Source organism: Epinephelus fuscoguttatus, linkage group LG13, assembly GCF_011397635.1.
Source record: "Epinephelus fuscoguttatus linkage group LG13, E.fuscoguttatus.final_Chr_v1".
Classification (NCBI taxonomy): domain Eukaryota; kingdom Metazoa; phylum Chordata; class Actinopteri; order Perciformes; family Serranidae; genus Epinephelus; species Epinephelus fuscoguttatus.
This window is the reverse complement of record NC_064764.1, coordinates 13,928,630-13,953,141: the sequence shown is the minus strand read 5'-3', so window position 1 is coordinate 13,953,141 and position 24,512 is coordinate 13,928,630. Positions and strand designations below refer to the sequence as shown.

The window sequence follows — 24,512 nt, the reverse complement described above, 5'->3', positions numbered from 1 at the left end:
TAACAAATATGAAATATATAATAATATTACACTACAATAGGGGCCATCCTGCATAAAGAGAATGTTTAGTTACAGTCCTTTTTCTGAAGTGAAAATTTGGCTGCTGCTGGATACTTTTACTCTGCAGCAACTCTACTTTTACCTCAGTAAAAAATTTGAAAACCTTCACTGCCTATGTTTCACTGTTAATGTGAAGCAGTCCGAAAGCTTTATCAGAAACTTCTTTGCCCTGATAGAAATAAACATCTCAGGTAAACGCAAAATATATGTAAGTATTTGGAGTAAGTTGACATGAAAAGGGGGAACTTGGCTATTTGTAAAAAACATAGTCCATCAACAAGTAAAATCCAAAAATATGAGTATCTGTGTCAGCATTCAAAAACCTATATCAGTCCAACTTTATTTCTTTTCTCTCTTGGCTCTGTTTTTCTTTTACACAGTTACATACAAAGACAAAAACACCCGTCCATCTCAGTCTGCCTGTCACAGATCTGCACTATGATATGAAGTGCATGTTAACAGGCTGCGTGTCATTCCACGTTGGCATTATTATGCATGTTGTCATTTGTTTCTCTGTCCTTTCTGTTTTTAGTGCTGCTTGAGCATAGATCTGTAGTGAAAAGCCACAGAGGTCTTGTTGTACTTCCTGACCCCTGCTTCCCTTTTTTCTCTGCTACTGATCTTGGCTGATGATGGTCCCTGAAGGCTCTTATTTATACTTAATGTGAAGATATTTAGCCCTACCATACAGAAATGATTGTTTAAAACACAAGCTGCACTTTTCTTGTTTGACCCGACAGTAACCTCAGGATTTGAGGGCATAGCAGCTCCAGCGGTTTAATATTTTAGATGTCTGAGGTCCTCTAAGCAATTTAAAGTACTGAGCTCTCTTATTACATAATTCCCACAAGTGTAGCTGAGAATGCTTTACAGGTATTCAGGATTTGTGTGAAGGGGAATATTACTGTAGATGGAGGGATGACTTTGGTCTTTAGAACCCACTTTCTTCATTTGCTGTTGCATAAGTGCTTTTATTGACTACCACAGCACTTATTGTTCCCAACTTCCTCTTTTGTAAAAGTCTTTCTGTGATGGGTCTTTAAAATCAATTTGGAGATGGAAGGGGAAATAAAAACAGGCAACTGTGCCCTTTTTCGGTACCCCAGGAGGTGGTGTTATGATCTTGAGCGCTAGCAGTGCTGGAGTTGATATAATACTCAGTGACAAAAACACTGTCGAAAGGCCAAGCATAAAACATGGCATGCACTAATATATCTTTGAGTTGCTGGCCTCTTCTCTTTGTGCAGTGTTATAACTTCTTAGAGCATAGTTTTCTGTCCTTCCACAACATTTTAACTGTTGTCACCACACATATGTGTATGGGTGTACTATATATGTCAATCAGTTTTAGTATATTCATTTTATAAAATGATGCTTAATAGGGATGCACCGATTTATTGGCTGCACATCGGTATCAGCCAGTATTCATCTTGACTGCCATCGGCCTATCAGCAAATAAGATGACATTCAGTGATGGCAGCGGCTGATGTTTCTTCTGTTGTGTAACAATAATTTGCGCAGGCTGAAAAGCAGGGCTCAGAACTAACATCCCAGGGACAATAGAAAACTTGTTTGGAACGAGATCTTCCCTGGGATGTCCTTGGGACAAATGGATGCAGTAAACTTGGGAGAGACAATTGAAAAAATACAGTTGTTTAAAGGGGAAATTTGTTCATGGTTTCACAGCAATATAGAATGGGTATTAGAGAGGGAATTGTTACACATCATATAAAATGAAGCAGTTATTAGAAAAAAATCACGTGAAAGAAGGATATACTCAAAGTTGTCTCATAGATTTGTATGGTTGAATTTGTGCTCATTCAAAGTATAATGAAGGACTGAATAACTTTTAAACAGTTCAGTTATTTTTATAGTGTAGAATTCTTTGATTCTCTGGCACAAATGGGGACACAAATAACAACAAAACAAACAAAAAAAAAAATCTGCTACTGGCCAAGTTGTTATTTTATTATTATAGGCCTAGAATTTCACAATCGGTTCATCCCTAATGCTTAATTATTGGTAACTTTAGGTGTGTTTCTGAAATTATAATGCATTATTGATAACATTGTTGGGACAGTAGGCCTTTGGCACAAAGCATCTGAGCAAAATGTAACATAAAGCAATTATTTAAAGCTAAAGTTCATAACTTTTCTGAAAATAACTTTGTGTCATATTGGCTGAAACTGTTACTGTATTCTGAAAGAAGTATATTAGTCTGTGCAAAAACAAAAACCATGTCCCTCCTCCTTCCCAGCGCCTCTAATATCATTCGTTAGAATCTACAGAAAACAACCAGTCAGAGTCGAGGAGTCTTTAACTCAGCTGTCAATCATGTCCATCACTGCTCGTGAACTGCAGTCAAACCATGGATGTATAAAGAGACCTGGATACAGATTGGAGACAGGGTCCTGCTCATTCCTCTGAAAATTGCTCAGTGGCGCATAAGGCCAAAAAAGCTTAATTTCTGCAGTATGCAAGTACTGGTATCTCCTGATTGCGGTGCCCATAGAGCAAGCCCACCAGAGACTTACAGCTAGCATGGCCGAGTGGCTAATTTCCGGTTAAACGCTCCACTAAATTGAATGAAAATAAAATGATTTAATTGTGTGTTCTTCTAGATTTTTTGGGCCCAGTGGCATCAATTGACAAACCTGACCCTTGTAATTCCACTTTGGCCACTATGTAACATTGGCTTCAAAGCCTGGTGCTGTTCCTGAAATGTTGAGTCAAACTGTCAAATTAGGCAGTGCTGATCAAATATGACTCAAGATTCTGTAACTGCATTGAATATTTCTCGCCACAGATGTTTTAAAGGGCCAGTATGTAATATTTGGCATGGTTTATTGTCAAATCTGAATCTGAATCTGAATATTCTACCCATTAATATGTTTATATAAGTGTATAATCGCTATAAAATAAAATTCGTTTGGTTTTCATAGCCTTTTAATTATGTTTATATATATATATATATATATATATATATATATATATATATATAGCAAGGGCCTTGCTTTAGAGAGGTCGCCATCTTGCGGCGCCATGTACAGTACGTAAGGCAGCCCGAGTGGACAATCCAGCCAGCCAGAGAACGCGTTTCGCGTGTATAAATAAACCAATGAAGACAGCGGGGGGAAGGAAGAAGGAAGAGGAAACAGCAGAGAGTGTTAGTAGTTTGTTGACGCAGAGTAGTGAAAAGTTTTTTTTAGTTGTAAAGTTTGCGAATGGACCACACTTACCACGCAACAGGAGAGAATGAACCCGAACCGTCATCTGCGAGGAAAAGAAGACGCAACTTCACTCCTTGTGATGCACTCTCTGCGGCGCTTTTCCTCCTGATGATATATCTCCCCAACGATGGTAGTACCGAATCCCATTCTGTGCAGCAAAATGGGAGCGGAGGATTCAGCCTCTCTTCTCGCCCTCTCAGTGTACTCCGGCTCTCATCTGTGTACTCCGGCTCAAACAGGTATGGCTCTGGATCTGTGTCCGCTAAAAGAAACTCTTCAAAATCGCGTTCAAAGTCATCCATTGCAGCTACTATAGTCCGGAGATATTACTAGGCTAAATAAACAGCTGAGCTCTGTTTACAGGCTACGCTGTCAGTCAGTGTGCAGGCTGGAGATTGGCGGAGCAGAGAGGGGAGGGGGTCCCCGATAGGTATTGTAAACGAGTATGTGTGTATGAAGTGTGTGTGTGTTACGCCAGAAAAGAGTCAGAGTTTGGGACGGAGTCTTTTACCCCCTGGAGTGTTACCGGAGTTTTTGGAGTGCTCAAATAAACGGGCCTTTTTCCCGAACGCTATTCTGGTCTCCTGCTCGGGGGGGTTTCATTACAGTATCGTAACATGGTTTAGATTTCTAAATAAACATTCACCTTGTCGCTAGATAGACCTACTCCTGAAAAACTCGTGTCTGCGCAAGGCTTTTTGTCCCTACGAGGCCACCGTCATTTACCCGACGGGAGGGGTGAGTGAGTGAGCCCTGCAATCTAGAATTTGACCACTGATGTCACTGTTTTCAACCCATTTTACACACTGGCCCTTTAAGAAAATATTTTAGTGTACTGTTTGGCTGTAGAATGGCAAAGTTTGTGACCTGGCTGTCATGTTAGAAACAGTCGACCGAAGTACCAAGCTCCGTCCACCTGCCAGACAAAAATATGTATCTGAAAACATCTGAAATAAGAAATAGGCAATGCAGTAACAGAATCTTGATTCATATTTGATCAGCGCTGCCTTTTTTGACACTTTGACCGCAGTTCACGGGCAGCGATTGACCTGATCAACAGCTCTGATTGGCTGTTTTCATTCACATGCAGAAAGGGCATTAGAAGCATTACAAGGCAACACAGTAGGCAGAGGAATGTTAGTTTTTTTCACAGATTATCCATCTCATTTAGTTCTGTGTGAATATAGTAACAGTTTCAGCAAATATGAAAGAAGTTATCTTTTTATAAAATTACCATACACAGCTTTAAATGCAACAAGAGATTTATTTTATGCTGCTTTGTAAGTAATGGTATGTTGCCTGCTAGTACAGTAGTTTACTTCTTGTGCAAATGACCGATCACATCAGCATTTTCTGGGTTTGGAGCAGTAGCGGGTATTTCTTGTCTGTCCTCCCCTGACACTAACTCGGTTGCTGCTTGCTCTCACTTTCTTTTCCACTCTAAGCCTGTGTGTTCTTCTCTCTCCCCCTTCCCTCCTTTTTCCCTCCCTCCCTTCCCTTCGTCCTAAAATGTCCCAACTTCATCTATCCTTCCTCTCATACTTTACTGTCACATTCTGTCCTTGTTCTCTACCTTGTTTCCTCCTCCTCTACTTCCCTCCTGTCCTACCTTACTCATACACCACTCTACCACCGCTTTCTCTTTCCCACCTTCCTGTCCTATCTCATCTCTCTCTGCATTGAATCTCTACCCACACTACTCTTTATTCCTGCCCACCATCCTTTCCACGGTTCCTTCCTTCCCTCTCCTCCTCCTCCTCCTCCTCCTCCTCCTCCTCCTACCTTTTGGTGACTCTGTGGCTGCTGATGTGGGCATGCGGGCCTGCCTGACAGAGTTTTGCATGCGTGGCCTGTCTAACTTTTATTCAGATTCAAAGAAAAGGATCCGTACATCCTATCAGAGTAAGTCGGGCCTTCCTGAAGGCTGGGGGACTCTGTGTTTGTGTGGGGGTGGGTGGTCGGGGCAGTGTTGTAGTGGATGCAGATGGTCACCATAGGGACTTGGAGAGTATGATGTGGACTGAAAGCAAAGGGACAAGCCAAAGAGATGACTGAAATGAAAGTGGTTGTTTTATATGTGTATTTCTGCCATATAAAACAGAACTGTCCTATTCCAGTCATGTCTAACGGTATGTCCTTTGCAGAGAGCCACTCCTTTGAGTCTGTTAAGTAAGGGCAGTTATAAATATTATATGATCCATGTGATGTATATTTGAAAGATAATCAGTGGGGTGAATAAAGCCCTGTCATCCACTGGGCCTTGCGAAATTGAAATGTGTGCTTTTGGTTGACAATGACAAAGGAATTCTCAATTTTATATGACAATAAAGGTTTAATCAGAGTCCCTTTCAATGTCTTCAATCATTTGTAAAGAGAGTGTAAATGATTGAAGGAAATTTGCATTAAGAAGTTTTGCTGGAAACTTTTACTGAAGAGAAATAATTAAATTAATCAAAATTTTTTGGACTGTGACGACTCAGTGAGGCTGTTAATGAAGCACTTATGGACATGGCTTAAACACCCCACATTTGTAGTCAGACTAAAACGAACACGAATGAGAAATTTCAGCATTTGTGGTGGATTTTTAAAAGGATGTATTACTTCTCGTTTTAGCCTGTGCTTGGTGCATGTGATCAGATTTGATCAGATCCTGATCAAATTTGTCTCTGTTGTGTTTTGTATTTTGATTGTAAATGACACTTTATCTTGAGATTTGCACTACATACTGTATATAGCTAATTATTGTATTGCAATTGACATTCTAATGCATTTTTGCATTTGGAAATTTAAAATAAGACTTTCCATGCATTGAACAGATTGCAGTGCAGGTCAAATCAGGTTTCAGCCACTCTGCTCCTAGGAGACAAAATGAAAAAACATTCACAGGGGAAAGGTAAAAAGCAAATGTCAAATATTAGTAAGGATCATATATTCCAATAAAATCAGACATTCAGAAATAAAAAAATTAGATACTGTGAATTGAATTGTAGAGGACCGAGTAAGTCTACACTCTTTTTTTTGGGGCTCTGCGTGGCTGACATCAACCAAGTTGACTTCTATTTTATTCCTATAACTGACAAGGGTAAAATTATCTGACAGGTTGTCTGTGTTCTATTTTTCCTTCCTCTTGGCTACCATTGGTTGTGGCAGGCCTTACTGAACTTTCTGACAACCAGCAGACCATTGACATGGAGAGAAGCAAGTCGCCCACCTCAGGTAACCTGCTGACACACGGACACACACACTACCAGGCCCACCTTCCCTGTATGGAAATGTATTTTGTGATTGGCACGGTGAAGCTTTGCTGGGATGCCTTTGTTTTTAAATGTGAGCTATACCCTCAGTATGCAGCCTGTGGACACCTCACCCATCACCAGAGCATCTTCACCTGATGAGAATGGCAGCTGTTAAAAATAGCAACTCATGTTTGAGGTTTTCAGAGTTGTCGAAAAAGTGCGAGACGTGCTGAAAATACATCCAGTGGAAAGTTGTTGGTGAGAAAATGTGACGTAGTTTTCAGACAGTTTGATTGCATATACTGGGACCTATCTCATGGAATTTGGTCACAGCTTTTGGGTGGTGTTTCTTGATTCCAGTGACTTTCTTGCTTGTCCAACTCTTCTTCTTCTCTTGGACTAAGTGACAAGTCCTGTGATGGACCTGGGATAGCACAAAAGTAGCCAGCAGAAAGGGACAGAGTGTGAAATATAAAGAGAGCAAAGCATAGAGATGGCTTAAGAGAGCAGACCCAATAGCATGCTTACCCCAAACCAATGTTGATCCAACAGCTGGCGGCAGTGGTGATGACCTGCAATTCATAACATGTGGGAGTAAACTGGACAATTTTATAAAATCAAGGCTTAAATATCTGAGATCAGATCAGAACAGCTCTCACAGCTGGCTAAATTATTTATTTGTGTCATCCATAATATATTATAAAAACCTCCTGTGCACTGCTTTCAGTTAAATATTTGCTGACATGTTAGTGTGTAGCAGTGCTTGACTTGCATTAAATGCTACAGGATGTATAATGAAATAGACATGCCTTTTTAGAGGGGAATGGTGTGATGAAGCATATAATGTAAATGCAAATTGCAGTTAATCTTATATTCATTAACTTGTCGCCTGCTTTGGGTCTCAGGATGATGGATGCAATACGATGGTAGATGTGATGGTTTGAAGTTGAGTGCAAGAGATAAGCTGCGGTGCGAGAGAACGGTGGCTCATGATCATAGATCAGACGATAATGTAAGAGGTTCCTGTGTACTGAGTAAAGGTCGGATGCAATAGATGAGGTTTTAAACTCTGAGATTGTTTATAGTATAATAAGGTTTGTGTGGTTGGAGGCAGGGCAGATGAAAAGAGGGAGTGTTTGTGATTGCGAAGAAAGAAACTGAAATGCATAATGGAGGGGGAGAGAGATGAGAACATTTCCCAGCAGGCGCTTCTGTATCTGTTGTGGGAAAACACTTTATCTCAGCAAATTCAGAGCTTAAAGGTCAACTGGAGAGAGTGTGTGAATCTGTGCTTAAGACACTGCCAAGCATGCATGCTGTGTTCTCAAGGCTCAGTGTGCTTTATAAGGCTTCAGTTTCCAAACAATTAACCTTCAGCCAACTAAATTTAGTGGTCATTTTTAAGTGTGGACACCCATTTCAGCCATTGTGATGAATAAAAAGATCCTGTAAGTCATTATAATGAGAAACTGTACTAAAATAAAAATATATGTAATAGATAATTTATTGAAATAATGAGTAAATATCTCAAATTAATGAGTTAGTTAGCACTGAAGTAGATACTAAGTCATTGTTTTGAGATAGTATGTCATTGTTTTAGGAAAGTTTCTGTTGTTGACATTTCTCATGATATTGGGATCTTACTTGCCATTTTAAGAAAGTTTCTTGTCATTCTGACATATTAACTCATTAACTTGAGAAAATTTCTTGTCATTTTAAGATATTTAACTCTTTATTTTGAGCTTCTTACTCATTATTTTAAGAAAGTTTCTCATTGCAGTGACTTACAAGATCATTTTTTAACACAATGGCACAAGTTGACTTCCATACATGCCTAAGCACTACTTCATTTATTGGAAAATGTATGATAAAGTTGATTTTATTTTTCATTCCTTCCAAGGACAAGAAAAAAACAATGTAACAGTATCTTTTTGAACCTCCAGAAATAGTTCTCCATCTGCTAAACCTGCCAGCAGGAGGAGAATAGTTTGAAACTTCAGAACTCTTTGCAATTAAGTTAAACAAGTTCTGGGAAAATGTGACGCTAAGGGGTAAGTGTAGGATGTTGGGAACTAAAAATATTATGTCTTTGAACTAAGCAGAGGTACAGTGAAACTGTGTTTTTCTCACAAACATGGATGGGCCACTGCTGATCTTTGTGTACTAAGACATCATTAGCCGCTGATAAATTCATACATTTATCCTGAGGGGTATGTGAATGCTGGGGCATGAAAGTGGTGCCATTGTGTGCAAATATTCAATTAGTCTGATGTGTTTTACAGAGAATAAAAGCTTTGGGGATTTTTGCCAGCACCAAGGTACTTCACATGCTTGTGAAAAAATAATTTGACAGGATTCTGGCCACCAAGGGCTCTGCTGTTTCCCACTTCCCATCTGGCAATGCACCAGAGCTTTACCCCTGTCCTTACAGGCAGTGAGCTCACTTGGCTCTTTGTCGGAGTGTGCTCACATGGGGCTTTGAATGACTCATTCTCACTTAAGACAATATCCAAGGGAAATTAACCCAGAGTCACAGGGACAATGTATATCCCCACAAAAACCAAGCAATTCCTTTAGGGAGGGGTGTGTCAGCACATCTTCGGGCCCATGCAGCTCAGGTATCCATAAGGAGCTTGGAATAAAACCATATCTTTTCAAGATGACTCGCAGACGTCTCACTGTGGAGATGTTCTGAGCATGTCCAACTTGGAGGAGACCCTGAGGCAGACCTCGAACACTCTGGAGGGATTGTGTACAACGTATATCCCTTGTGGCCTGGGAACGCCTCAGGTTAACCCAGGAAGACCTGGAAGATGTGACTGGGTGAAGGGAGTCTGGGTTGCTTTGCTAAGCTTGCTGCTCCCACGATGCTTAGATAAACAGCTAAATATAGATGGACAGATGGACCCAGATATACAAAGTACAATGTATACATGGAACCTGGTTGTGCTGCAGACAATCAGTCAACAGCAGACTGTAAAGTTGAGGCTCTTCCATCTATCAGGTGAACTTTGAAGGCTGGAGAGACAAAATGACAAATAAAATCTTGATAATATTCCAATTGCAGCTTATAGCACGTAAGTAAGCATCTTGTTGCCCAGCAGCTTAGACAGACCACTGTATATGCAGGCGGATGAATAGTGTGACTCAACGATTCAGTGACTCAGAAATCACTCTGTCAGGTTGTGAGATTTTTGGCTTTCAAAACATTAGGCTTCTTCGTGACAAAGGTGTGTTACAGTGGCAGGTGTATTTCTCTAAGACAGTTTTTATTGGCAGTGATTACTGGTTGTATAAATAAACTAGACCTGACTTCACTAAATGTTCCAAATTATGTTTTTTTTTTTTTTTTTTTTTAATGTTTGTCATTTAGGTTTTTTTATTCAGCAACTGCACTTCCATGGTTTGCTCTATCAGTACAAATTTACATCGTGTACCCTTTATTGTCCAGGATACAAACATTGGTTGTCTCGCATCTGAGCTTATCTTTTTAAAAGCAGTCCTTTTTGTATGTTCTTATTTTTGTACTCTCCAGTCTTTCTTTTTGAGCATCCTAAGGAGAGCCTAAGAACACAATAACAAAATCAGGACAAGATGTTCTTTGCAGGCTTGGCAGCGTCTTTCAGCATTGTGATGTGGACTGGGTCATGGTCATTTTGTCTCATTACAAGCCTGTCATTTGCTAATTAGAGAGATGTAAGAAAGGAAAAATTTTGGAGAGATGGATGAAAAGCATACAGACAGACACAGCACGACACAGTGTGATCAAGTGTCTGGTTCACTTACCCAGAGAGGGGGAAAAAGGCAGATTCATTTTGTGGAGCTGTTATATCGAGCTGAGTGCAGTTTCAGAATTACAGTCTGCAATCAAGATGGAAATGTTAACAATGGTTATTAGCAGTGTGGCCTAACATGATTTTTTTTTTCTTCAGAATTAATGCAAGAGTGATGTAGAATACATTTAGTTATGGCTGGAGACAAATGAGGAAGCACAGCTGTGCTCGGCTTCATAGGCGAAGAGTTCATGGTTTGTTTCCTCCTGCTGGATATCAACTTCCACCTTTCTCTATGGCCATTAGAGGCTGTCTGGCCATCCTTGGCACACCAGGTGTGCTGTGTCTGTTCAAGGCCATATACAGATTGTGGACAGCTTATTAAGGAAGCCAGCTATCGTCCTCATTCACCCCGTGTGTCAATAACTGCAGCCGCCTCTTTCTCCTCTCCTTCATACATCGTTCCCTCTCTTTTTCCTGACCCCTTTTCTATCTTCCTTTTGTTAATAGGGCCCAGTAATTGGCCCTTTTCCTGCCTGAAAGCTGTCTTCCGCCACATCCTCCCCATTGTCTTCTTTTTATGTCCAAAAGACTGTTGTTTTGGTTTGGGGTTATGCTTTACATTTCCCTTGGGAGCTTTATGCCACGTGTGGCTGTAGCTTACTTGACCAGGCCCAGATGGACTAACAAGCTGAAATGCCAGTGATCGGTGCCTGACCCGGCAGGATATTTTTAGCAGTGAGCATGTCAGCAGAGAAAGAGAGGAGGTGATGGCTGAAACGTTACAGTGTGTCGAACTGGTGCCACCTGCTCAGCTCCATGCAGCTCTAGGTGACTTGATATCACTTAAAATAAGTCTACAACAGTTTTTCAACTGAACCCTGCTGCTGCACTACCATCCATCGTACATAGTAAAACCTATGCATTATGGTCTCATAAGACAGTATAGGCATAATGAAGGAATACACCGTTTAAGCTTTTTCTGGTTGCATAAATGTTCTGAAAAAGAAATCACCAAGAGAGTTAAAGATTTTTGTTACACAATAACTTTAAGTGGGCACAAAATGTGTATGTGTGGTTTGCGATGTTAATAATAGCTCAAGAGGAGGATTTTCATATTGGAATCTATTTGAAATATATATATGAGCCTGGTGCTTGTGTTGAGGCTTCAAAATCAAACATTGTCATACTGCTTGTCTCATATGAATGACCTTATAAACATCATGTTTACTTAGTTTTAGAATTGCTGCAGTACGGGTAGCAACGGCACTTTAAATACATTTTGCACCAGCCGTGTGACGCCAACAGCCTGTCGGCAGTGCAAGTCCTTTGTCAGTATCCCCACTGGTTCCAGTTGGTCACGTTTCTGCCGCCAGAAACTTTTCAGCCGCAGCCTCAGGTGCTGGGTAACAAACATGAGCGCTGGAAAAAAAGGAAAGACTGTTGGCACTGTCCTGTCGGGTTTGCCAAAGATAGCTCTCATTTGAGTTTCTGTTATGATCATGGCTGATGACTTTGCAACCAACAGTTGTCTTTGATAAATATCAGGTGTGACTGTAAAATGATAAATGATTTGCTCTCTGTTTGAAATACATGAATTGACATAGTTAAAATGCTGAATTGGAACTTAGAAGGAGAGGTAGTGTCTATTTGGAAGTTAAAAAAATTGCATAGAGGCATCAAAAGACACTTCAAGTGACAGTGACATGTGAAATAAAGTTGGAGGACTAAACTGCCTGTATGGAGCTGGTGGAGACACATAGAAGTACTTGACTAGTAGTTGTGGTGTTGCTAGAAGTAGTGGTGATCAGGTGTAGGCCTGTTATGATAACTACTTTAGTTGGACAATATATTGTCCCAGAAATAATTGCGATAAACAATATTATTGTAGCTTTGAGACCATTTTATGCCACTAATATAATGATAATAAAATTGCATGATAATGCAAGTGAACCCTTTGAAGAACAACAGACTTTTAATTCTTTTGATTTAATAAATTTTAATTATAGTAACTATACTTCATAGGAGAAGCCCAAAATTTTGCAAAAACAAAACAAAATGATGCCTCTTGCAGCTAATAGACAGGCTTAGTGATGCTCCGGTAACACACCAGTTAACTCATAATCCAACCGGTGTGCAGCGGTTAGCTCACGGGGATGGACAGCCTGGGAAATGGGCCGTTGCTGTTTGATTTACAGAGTAGAGGATGAAGTTGTTGGAGTGTAAAACTTCATTTTCGTCATTTGGCTGAAATGTTAGTGACATTCTTATGGAAACAAACACGCTTGTAAACACACTGGGCAATGTCAAGGTCAGCAAAATGATCAAGGTTATGTCCATATATCACACAATAAGTCAATAATCTAGTTATCGTGACAGGCCTAATCAAGTGTCATTAAAGTAATTATTGTAGTGGTAGTAGTAGAAGTAGTAGTGCTGTTGTTGTTTGTGATAGTGACAGTCGTTCTTGATAAAACTTTTGAGTATCATACCGCTGTTGGAATAGCGTTGTCCTTAACCCTCTTACTAACCCTTTTATTTTCATAACCTTTCAACTGTTTTCCTTCCTGTTACCTGCAAGTCTCTCTTTTCCCCAGTTCACCCATTGTGTTTGTCTCTCCCCTGTTGCCCTGAAAAGTCTGTGTCTGTTCTGTTGGATCTCCTATTCCAGTTCATTACCCAACCTCCCTTCACAATGACCCGCGCGTCCTGCCAGAGCCTGTGGCCAGTCTGAGAGCCAGCCACTGCAGTCCAGTCTTTTACTTGCTGGACAATGGTAAGAGAAGGGACGTGCCTCACGGATCTCAGCCTCTTCACGGACATCTGCTTGTGGTTTTTACTGTACTGCAGTCGTGCAACAAGGGAGGGGGATGGGGTAGTTGGGTTGTTTTTGGACGGGTGGTTGGTTTGATGTCGCACCTTGCATGCTAACTCTGCTTCCACACTGTGAGCAACACAATTAGAGGCACATTCATACCTTACAGAGCTAAACAAAAGAAACATAAAGTCTGTGAATGTCATAAAGGTTCCTTGAGCATCCTTGTTTGCCCACGTGTCATGAGGACCAGATCTCCGTAGCAGGTGCAAAATGATCAACAAGTTGAATACAGCCCTTCAAAGCTTCCCTGTTTTACCACAACTTTTATTTAAAAGCCTTAATGCTGAAAGAAATTCGTGTAGGATGTATCCGTCATATGAAATGATAAATCACAGTGGGGGGCACAGGTGCAAAGAGCATTCTTGTCCTTGATGCTGCACTGACAACTTCCTCTGGATGGTTAGCAATTAGCAGTAACAAGGACTGTAGTGTGTAGGGGCTCGGACCTTTCAAATTGGAAAATTACAAATGAGCAAAATATGTTTCACAAAATCATTGTAAATATTTTAAAATACAACAAAACATATCTAGTTTTTTTATGATCAAAGCATTATAGGTACAGTTAACAACACAAATGCAATCAAACCCTTTCGCGCCACAGTCGGTCACATCAGAATGACCCATCAAAATAGTTGCTTGCAGTGTAAACAAGCTGACAGGGACTGTGTTTCTAGGAGTAGACTGTCTGTCGCTGCCTTGTCAATGTGTTCCATGCCTTTGTGCTACTGCTGGTATTGCATTATCTGTCTGCCCCAGCTGCAGGGGGGTAGACATTGTGTTGTTTGTTGTTTGTGCCAGATCTGGGCTTTGAACTTGGATCATCATTCAGCAATACTGCAAGGCAGGCGGGCTTGGGAAGAGGAAGGGGTTGTATTCCAGCCGGGTACTTCTCCTCCTCACTCGTCAGTGCCTCTAGTGCTTCATTCTCTGTGACGTCAATCATTATGCCTCCACTTGAACCACACATCTTTGTCACGAAAAGGCAACGTGCTACTTTACCGGCCCGTGGCGCACGGAATCTCTCTCATTGTGTCTTTCTGACTGTGCCAATAAACCCACAATCTCATCTTGTTGTCATCTCGGCTAACATTCATTACTGTCTTGTCTCTAACTAACTGCATGGTGCTCACTATGCGGCCAGCTGCGGTGCTGATAAATATGACTTCAGCTTGCTTTGAGCGTTTCTCAGTGTTGTGGCCTGATCAAGTCCAATATGAGCCCCATTTGTGACCACAGCACTCTAGGCGTTACTATGATTCAGTCATATGAAGTTCCCTTCGCAAACCTCAGGGTGGGAAAAATCTAAACATTTTAATGGTGTGTCTGTTGTTATACCACTTCAGTCCAGACTGAAATATCTGAACAATTATTGTATGAATGGCATTGAAATTTTGTACATTTATGATCCTCAGAGGATAAAGCCTTCTGAATTTGATGATCCCCGACTTTTCAACCAGTGCCACCATGAGGTTGAGATTTGTGGTTTTGAACGAGCGATTACAATGACTAATCAGTGGTCACAATAAATGTTAGCATGCTAACAAGCTAAACTAAGATGATGAAACATTACACCTGCTAAATAGCAGCATGTTAATATGGTCCCTGTTATGAACATGTTCAAATGCTGACATTTCCATTAACCTTTAAGCACAGAGCTGCCAGCATGGATGTAGGTTCTTTGTCTTGTTCATCTAACAGTGGGTTTCATCTTTTAAGGTATTCATCTCACTGGCAGGAATGCTAAAATGTTTGCCTGTGGAGAAACCAGCAGTTAAATCTGATATATGTTCGGCTTGCACAGCGCAGAAAAAGAGCACAGCAAAGTAGCCCAGTCTGTGGAAATGTTGGATTTAAATGGTTTCACCTCGGGCAAATGTTTTATCATTCCAGATATACAGTAGACATCTGGGATCACAAAAATAAGTTTCAAGCTGCAATATACTGCTGAATTTGTGGTAACAAAAAAAACAAAAAAAACAAAAAAAAAACCCATGTTTGCATAGGGATTCCTATGTGACCAAATCACAGATTAACTGCTAGGGACTGCTAAGGTCGCAGATGGGGTTAGTCTAACATAAACTGTTGTCATACAAGGGTTTTAATATTGTCGTATAAAGTCACCAGCTACAAGAAACCAGCTTGGAGTCAAAGGTACTCCAGCCATGGAAAGAAAGCACATATATCAAACATAATGATGTTATTAACATAATCATATTAAAATTGTCACATTCAGACACAAAATTGTGGTGTTGCTCAACTGACCAGTGTTGATACGCAGGTTCAGTGAGCTTGTATTATAGAGCTGGACCGTAGCTGCAAATAACCACGGTAATGAATGTTCGGTTGGTTATTCTTCATATTCTCAATAAACAACCCGTCGGCTCTTTGAATCAATCCCACCTGTCTGTTTTGATTAAAATACATTTTATGAACTGTTAACGCGGCCACTGAGCTATTACACACTGGAGCATCTGTGTGTAACAGGTTTCTTATGAGAACATTTTCTCTGTCATTGTATCCCTAACACTGCACATTTTATACGGTTGCTGCAGCATCTGGTCACTGCAGTTTATGATGAAAAAACACACACAGAGCTCATCTATTATCTCATTAGCAACACTAATCAGAAAGGCTTTACTTCCTCCTGGAAAAATTCATTTATTGAGAAATTTAATTAAAACACCATAATACACCAATTTCCTCTGCAATAAAGGATATATATTGATCCTCAAAATGACCTTTGATACTCAGCAACCAACATGGTCCTTCACAGCAAATAAACTGTGTAAATGGAATAAACTCTATTACAATGAGGTAGATTAATAAAAAAAGTTTTACTATTTCCTTCAGTAGGCCGGTGTCCTCTGCTGTTCTCTTTTCTTTTATAAGGCAGAAGGATGGAAACCTTGAGTCATTTTTGTTTCAAACGAATCATCATTGATTCCTTTCATTAATTTTCCAAATTAAAAGTAAGTGATCAGAATTATAATTAGGGCAAATTCATGATCATGCTGTTTTCCTCATGGTCATGAAATTTTTTCAAGTGTCATTTGAACACCATCCCGTGTCTTCCACATGTCAAGTTAATCATTCAAGACAAAGAAACAATGAAATATTGCCTTCTTTTTGAGGGGGAAACTGACTCATAACATCTCAAGTTCGACCTTTGCAGTTCTGTACTTACTGCAAAATGCTTGCAAAATGTTTTAACAAGTTATTTTGTTGCCTTCAGTGTCTGACTGTGATTTTTGTATTGACACCCTGTGGTGTCACCCTGTTTATTTGTGCTTCCATGTCAGACATCCCAGGCCTCATTTAAGTAGAATAAAGCTTTTATCCAAAACGGACATATTTCAATGAAGACCTTTAGAAGGGTTAATCTGACTCGGACTCAAATTTGGCCTCCAGAGTCAATTAAATAAGTTATTTTCACCATGTTGCAGTCCAACAAGAAAATAACCATTATTTGTGAGAAATGCTATGCTCAGAATGCAATTAAGTTAGCTTAGTCTAGGTATTATTGATCTTGTAGTGATAGCTGGGAACGCTGGCCTGGGACAACAACGGAGCATGCATTTTGGAATATGTCTGCACCAGTCTGCATGTTCTGGTTCTTTGTTCATTTAAGTGATTTCCATTTTGTTTGGTTTGAGTTTGTTTTTTATTTTTTATTTTTTATTTATTTCTCTTTTATTTTTGCACTTTTGTTTGTCATTGTTTGACTTAGATTACTCCTACTTTATTTTCTTTTATGGTTTATTTATTTATTTATTTATTTTTATTTGAAGGGATTAACTGGTGCTTTGTTTCCTATTCTTTTGTTTCAGTAAAGGGACCCGGCAGAAAGTTAAGTCTGCCAACAGATCTTAAGACTGATCTTGGTACGGTAGGCGAAAGCCAGCAGTTTTCACTTGATTTTTTTTGTTGAGTCATTTAGGTTCTGCTTTTATCATATTTTCTAGGCTTTTATGTTGCTTTAGAAGTTTTTATTGTCACTCCAGCTTTCTTCTTTCGGTTTCCTTGTCACTCTCTCCTTCTGTTTAACCAGCCGATGAGACTGTCGGACTGAAGTGTTTGTCCATTTTGCCCCTTAATGTATTGTTATTTGATTTAATTATTCTGTATTCGTTTCCTCTACATTTTGCAAGTGTTTATAAAGGTGATTTATGACTCATGCCCATATTTAAATTTGAGGTTTTCTATTGCTTTATCGTGATTGGACCATCCTCTGATTTTACACAACCTTTCCTCCATTAACAGCCTTGCTCTGCAGTGATTGGATCACTCGCTACCTCTCTCATTGTAGCTGGATCATTTCTTTCTTAAACAGCCTTCTCTCCATTTTGACTGGGTCATCTACATTAAATATACTGAGCGCCCCCCCCCATACATCTCTACTGCTATACGTACACATCCCAATCTGAGGTTTCCCTTTGCTCTGCTGCTTCACATGTGCTATCCCCTTTTAAACCTTCTTTAACACAAAATGTGCCAGTGCCTACTTATTCCTGTGACTTGCCTCATTTGATAACCTTTCTTCATCTGACAGGTATAAAAAGTACTTTTATTTGGTCAATGCTGTATTGTATTTAGGTAAAGCAGTAGTGAGAGTGAGAGCACTAACTCAAATTTGAAATCCCAACTTTGAAAAGATCTACTTTGGGCTTGGTTGCCTTGTCACACATTTAATATGTTCAAAAAGAGAATATTTCAAGCTCATTATATTTTCTGTGAGGTTCAAACATGCCCCTGCCGTGTCAGTAGGATGCATGGTATCACTATATGTGGGAAATACTAATTAATCTTTTACCTTGTTAATAGCGACAATATGAACAGCTGTGGGTCATGACAACCAAATATTTCCTCTGAACAGTCTGTTACAGAGATTATTACACTCTTTGTGTGTGTGTGGGGGTGTGGGTGTGGGTGTGTATGTGCGTGTGTGCAGTAAATAAGTACAGTAATCTGTGTGTGAGGATACGATGCCATTCTTTCTGCTACGTACCAGTTTCCTGCAGAACATTTTGGGGGTAAATGATACATTTTCTGCATCTTCATTTGAAATTCTCAGTTACAAAACATGAATGCCTCATTTCCACTGCATGGTTCAGCTCAACTCCACTTACTCTTGGTGACAGGTGCTTTTCTCTATTTTGTTTTACACTTCAGATAGTAACCCCTCAGTGTAGATAGGGTTGTCAGCTGATTGCCAAAGCGACACCCTGTGAAACTGCCGTGACATCATCTTCAGTGTGACACTCGCTGGATCCTTTCATCAACAACAATTTCTGCACTTCCTCAGTTGTATGGTGTAGTGTTAGTGGGCTGCCATTTTTTAAAATTCGGGGCAAGTAAAAGGAAAAAAAAAATGCGGTTGCTATTGAACATTTAAAAATGTTAGGCTTGGATGTCTCAGGATGTCTCGAGTGACTCGAGTGACAGTGCTCTCTGACTAATCAGTGGTCAGCTGTGTTTTATCTTCACCTAAGCTCGCTTGAAACCTTGACCTAGATGATACCAAAAAAGTGCCAGGTACTATCCACAAGTTTTGCTTACAAAGGATCAAAAAAGTGTGAGTCGACTTGTGCCGTACCATGCGGTGGAAACTTAAAAAACAACAAACACACAGTGGTGTCATCATATGACTCTGGTATGGGTTGGTTCAATATCACCTCCAGTTTTCAACTCCCTCATTGCCTCAGTCCGTCCTGCTGTGAAACTGGGCGAGTGTTGCATGTGGACTGGGTGGCACCCTGGAGTTTTTCATCTTCACTTTGAAATTGAATCATTTGCGCATCAACTGGCTGAACAGGAGGCTTAGATTTTATATGGGAAACACAAGATCAGTCCATCATGCCCAAAGGACAGTGATAAGGGAATATGGCCTAGTGTTTTTATCAAATAGCACAATGCTAATTATCTTCATGCTTCATGAGTTGCTACGTAGGAGAATTTCAGAAACGAAAGGTTCGATCAGACCTTTCTGTCAACCCCAAACTGTTTTAACTTTGGTTTTACAACCACATGGATGTCATTAAAGAAAAGGGCACTGTTTTATTTATTAATCTCACAAGACAAGTGAAAGTGAGAGCACTGAGAGTAAAGGTATCATGAAGCTGTTAATTACAGCAGCTAAACTGCAGGCAATACGAACCACAATACACACAATTCTGCTTTATTTTTCTTTGTCTCATTAATAAGGTTTGTCTCTAAACAAATTACTTTGCCCACACACACAAGCACTGTACATTAAGTAAGGACAAAGCTTCTAACAAACTGAGTTCCTGAGGGGAGGACATAAAAGGCCACAATTCCAGAGTGTAACAATTGTTAGATGTCACCTCTATCCATAGCTGACTGTGTGGCCAGACCAATTTAACTGGAATGTTAATATATAATATAAAAAAGTATATATTAGATATTTTTAGATTTGTTTTCCATCCCTTTGATCTTCACTTAGCGTCATTTTTTAACATACCCAGTGATGTCACAAGACTTCTGGTCTGAAGAAGAAATAAAATGTTTCTGATGAAAATAAACAGAAACAGTTCAAAAAAGGACAAAAGAAACAAAGTGGGATGAAAGTCTGTTTTTCTTTTGATTTTCATACCTCTTTCCTGGCACAAACCGGATGAAACTGCACTCACAATTTGCCTCTGCATTTTGCTCTCTTTTCTGTTGCCCCAGCATCTCTTCCTCCTCCCTGCTCACACTTACTTCAAACCACTCTCCAGCTCTTTGTTACTCACTCTCAATTTCCCTTTTCCCTCACTACCATCTCTCTTGTTGACAATCTGATTTTCAACATCGGCTTGCTCCTCTTACACTGCAAAAATATCCATCTTCTTAGGTCATGAAGTGTATTATTGAGTTGAAGTATTGAAGTCTGCATGTTTTTAAACAGATAGCAAAATCTCCAAATAGGGTGAGAAAACTCCAGCTATTTGTAAAATTCACTCCCCCTCATTTGAAGATTTCTCCATTGTTTTTATTAAACAAGATTATTTTTAATTTATATTAGACTCAATGACATATGACGATGGATATTGCAGCAGTGGATTAGAATATATTTGAAGGTTTTATTTCCCTCCTTGTATTGTTTGCTAATGCTTTGCCGTTGTTACAGATCATGTCAATGGACATTGCACTAGCCCCACCTCCCAGCCCTGTTCGGCAGGGAAGCCTCGCGTCCCGATGGGTCCCGAGGGGCCACGGCTTACCCGCAGAGGCCCTGGCCGACCGCCCTTCCGCAAGGCCCAGTCTGCTGCTTGCATGGAGATCTCTTTGCCTGTGTCCCACACTGAAGGTGTGTGCTTGTCTTCCCACCTCCCATCCCTTAACCTCTATAACATACCCTCCCTCCCAGCAAGTGCATGCCATCCTCCCACCCTGGGGTAAGTGGATTAAAGCCTGATACATAGTTAACACAAGACAAGCGAATGCTAATGCAAGTTAGCAGCACAAAAACAAACTGACAGTGAGCCATTTGCCGATATGTTCTATATAAATATTTCATAATTGACTGTTCGCTTAAGCCCTTCCACAAACAGTGATTGCCCAATCATACCTTAGTGACTGTATCTAAGTGCTGCAGGTCTGTGGGGGTTTGCACTCATTGTAGTGAGAGTAATAACTGGAATCTCAAGAGATAAGAGGGGGGCTTTCTTTTGCCTTTCCAAAACGAAAAAGAAATAGGACTTGACTACACAGTTTGTCTGCTTTATCGTACGTTACAGCCGTTAGCAAGCCCGCATAGCTTATCAGCTACAGTAGTAATCATTGAATGTTAACTATAAGAACCCTTTTACAAGATTCACGTTTTAAAATGAGACAGCTTAAACACTGAAATGTTACTCTGGAGCAGCATGTTAGCTATAGCTGCAATTGTGAAATATGTTAAAGTAACAATTTGGTTGATAGAAATACCAATGTTGTTGTTGTTAGTTTTTGGTGATATTTATTCCCCCTTTGTGCCAGGTATCCAGGGAAACAAAGAAATAGTATTTAAATGAAATGAAAGAAAAATAACTGAACTGAATAATCAGTCTCGAGCTCTGCTTAGAAGTGTGTTCAAAACTGATATTACACAACAGAAAAACATTGGTTACTGCCATTGGTGAATGTCATTAGGCCGATGGCAGACAACAAAGTGCATATTGGCTGATACTGATGTTTGGCAGATAAATCAGTGCATACCTACTTGACAACTACCAGTTACCAAATGAACATGACTATTACTGCTGTATGTTTACACCAACAGCAACTACTTCTCAGGTGTAGTTGTTCAGCAGTGTTTGCATTCATTCTATTTTAAACATGTAACTCTGCAGCTTGCATTAGCATCACCTTACAACATTTGGACTACAGGTTCTGCTTCTCTTGAATGCAAGACCAGCCCTTGCATTGTGTCCCTTAACATTGTCGCTTGTGTCAACCGTGTCCTAGGCCTGAAGGTTGGTGCAATATTAAGTGTTTTAACAAACTGATTTTTACTTCTCCAGTGCCTTTCTTTCTTTTCTTTTTTTTATCTCCTCTGTATCAAAAATGCCATTGATTTAACTTTAAAACCAGGACTGATGTGTTAGCAATGAATATCACAATGAATTTTCCCTAGCCAAATGAGGTTGTTGTCTTTTTCTGTCATATTAGTTCTCTTCTCATGAATAGATTCTGGATGTTTTTTTTTGTTCTTGTTGTTGTTTTTTTATTTCAGGTAACGAAGCAAACACAATGTTCATGTAGTGTGGCCACACCTCCTGATTTTCTCATAATCCAAACACTTTTATTTAGTTTGTGTTTGTGAGTACACAATTTCTTCATGTTGCAGATGCCAGAACATCCACTTTATTGTTTCTCTCTTTTTTCTCAAATAGCCCATCTTAGTATGCACATAGATAAAAGAGGTGACTAAGTAGTACAAGACAAGCCTTCAGTTATTATCTGCACTCTGATATGTTGATTTTCTCATTGACAAATCCGACATTTATTTTCCTCTATTCAAACAACTTTAATTCACACCCTGACACTGACCTGGAACATCATAAAACTGATTGACCCAGCAGGCTATATGTGTGTGTGTACATAAGGCTTTGTGTGTGATAAAAAGGGAATGTGTGCATTTGTGGGTGTGTAAATAGTTTTTCTGTCTGTGTGTGTGGTGCCAACAGGTGTTCCAGTGCTTTTATAGCTAATGTATTTCTATATCATCACCTGTTGATCTGAATTAAACAAAACACATTCTGAAGGCCTAAATAAAACACCATCTTCATTTTCAACATTTAATACATTGGCCCATCCTTGAAAATTTGATTACTATTTTAAAAGAAATATGGTTAATGTTTTAGGCTTGTTGTTGGGTGTCACACAACAAGTGACAGCCAAAGCACAAACAAAAAAAGCAGATAAAACAATGTGCTGTCAAGTGAGAACTTGAAATGGCACTCCCAGCAGCGCAATTTTGAGATATTGACCTCAGGACTGACACAGAAAAATGGCCCCCATCAAGATTGTACATCAACATTTAATTACACAGTATGTATGAAATCTTGCACTTAGTCTGTCACTGCCATACGACATACATCAAGACCCCAGTGCAGGGCTTTCACTGACTTCGAATAAGCAACATCCTTCCACTCGGTCAAAGAGGAGACATACCACTTTTTCTCCCTAACATGACTCCAGACATTCTTTTGTCACGTCGGACATTTTATTCCTATCTCTTGCACTTCAAACTAGCTATCTTCTTTAAGTGGAAAAAGCCACAGCAAAATATCACCAAGCATTGTTGTGAGCTGAACTTTAAGTCTTTACAATGACTCACTTTACTGGTTGATTTTCTAAGGTTGGTTGAATTAGAATGGCAGACACTGCCCAGAGAAGAGACTGCAGGTTTGGGAAGTGGATAATCCAAAAAAAGTGACAGACATGATGATAGGCCCTGGAGGAAGAGAAGCTGCAGTGCTCTAATTAATGCAGGTAGTGAAAATTTACTGAACCACCTCAAAGGTCCAGTGTGAAGGATTCAGTGGCATGAGACTGACTGATTTGTCCATTCTGAACTACTGTAGAATAACATTGTGGACTCCATGGAAAAGGACCCGCTCCGAATGTAGATAAAAACAACTCATTATAAGGTAATGAATATGGGATGATTTTTATATACTAATGAAAATATAGTTAGGAATATGATATACCATTTCTGCCAGTTCATGTCCGTAAATCTGACACACTGGACTTTTAAAACAGCACCTTGTCACACAGAATACAGTATGTGGGAAAAAATGTCCATGAACCTCAGTCAGACTCTTCAGTCCTCTCTTCATGAGACGGAAACACCACCAGAACTGCATTGCCTTCATAGTGCTGAGCATCATACATACATGACCTTGTGTCCCTTAGAAGAGAATACTTCTGGAAAGCTCTTGCTATGCAGGTCACTCACTCATGGTTAGGGATGTAATGGTACACAGAAGTCACAGTTCAATTCATACTCTGCTTTAGGAGTCACAGTTTCCTCTGAGTTCTGTACAGCAAAAAAATAAAATAACAAAATGCATATAAGAATCTGTTTTCACTTACTTTGAACAGACTGCAGTGCAAGTGTCAAAGACCTGCTGGGGGCTGAGGTTTTTCCCACAGGCAACTTCATTGTTCACATTGTTCATTGTTAACTTTCATTGTAAAAATAATTAATATTTCAATCACTTTATACTTTATGAACACTGAACAAGCACTTTTCCAAATGGCAACAGGTCACAACAGGCTTAAAAAAATGGAAAGCATATCTTATGCAATGAAATTGAAGATACAAAATAAATAGAGTAATTAAAGAATACAACTTGTGCATTAGGAGAAGTATTACAGTCATTCTCTGCACCTATCGGCTGTATTCGGTGTCTGACTTCCGGCAGACGGCGATACAGCCTCTGGGGGCAGACCCCCGATTTTTTGGCATTCCGGTTTGATTGGGGTGGAGGAGGCGAATTTCTATTTCCGACTTCCGTTTATATATAAGTAAATATGCTGAACCATTGCGTTTGCAGAGATGCCAATTATGTTCCGCCTCGTTAGTTCACCGCACGGACTGTTTAACCTGGCAACAACTGCAGCCGGCTCAAACGTGATTGGTCAATATCACGCGGACTACAAACTGCCTACAACTGGAAACCAGGGCTTTTCTGCTCTTCTTCCGGAGGCAAGATCTCCAGGGTTTGCCTACAGGCTCTACATTCACTGAATGTAGAGTCCGTATATAGAGACTATATTACAGTTAGTTCCAGCTTGGCTGTATGCCCGTGTAAATTCCAGGTTCCTCAGCAATTGTTTTATCCCATTC

At 39.9% G+C, this 24,512-nt stretch overlaps 1 protein-coding gene across 11 annotated transcripts in view; it reads left to right on the top strand.

The window, feature by feature from the left end:
* stxbp5l (syntaxin binding protein 5L) overlaps positions 1 to 24,512 on the top strand; it is a 185,575-nt gene that overhangs the window by 143,495 nt on the left and 17,568 nt on the right. For 2 of the 11 annotated variants that reach the window (XM_049593224.1, XM_049593221.1), the window contains exons 19-23: positions 5,124 to 5,192; positions 6,441 to 6,506; positions 12,971 to 13,075; positions 17,005 to 17,058; positions 20,304 to 20,483. In XM_049593224.1, coding sequence (XP_049449181.1) covers positions 5,124 to 5,192; positions 6,441 to 6,506; positions 12,971 to 13,075; positions 17,005 to 17,058; positions 20,304 to 20,483 — 474 coding nt within the window. The remainder of the gene's footprint in view (positions 1 to 5,123; positions 5,193 to 6,440; positions 6,507 to 12,970; positions 13,076 to 17,004; positions 17,059 to 20,303; positions 20,484 to 24,512) is intronic. The other 9 variants (XM_049593227.1, XM_049593225.1, XM_049593228.1 and 6 more) reach the window with 7 other exon arrangements.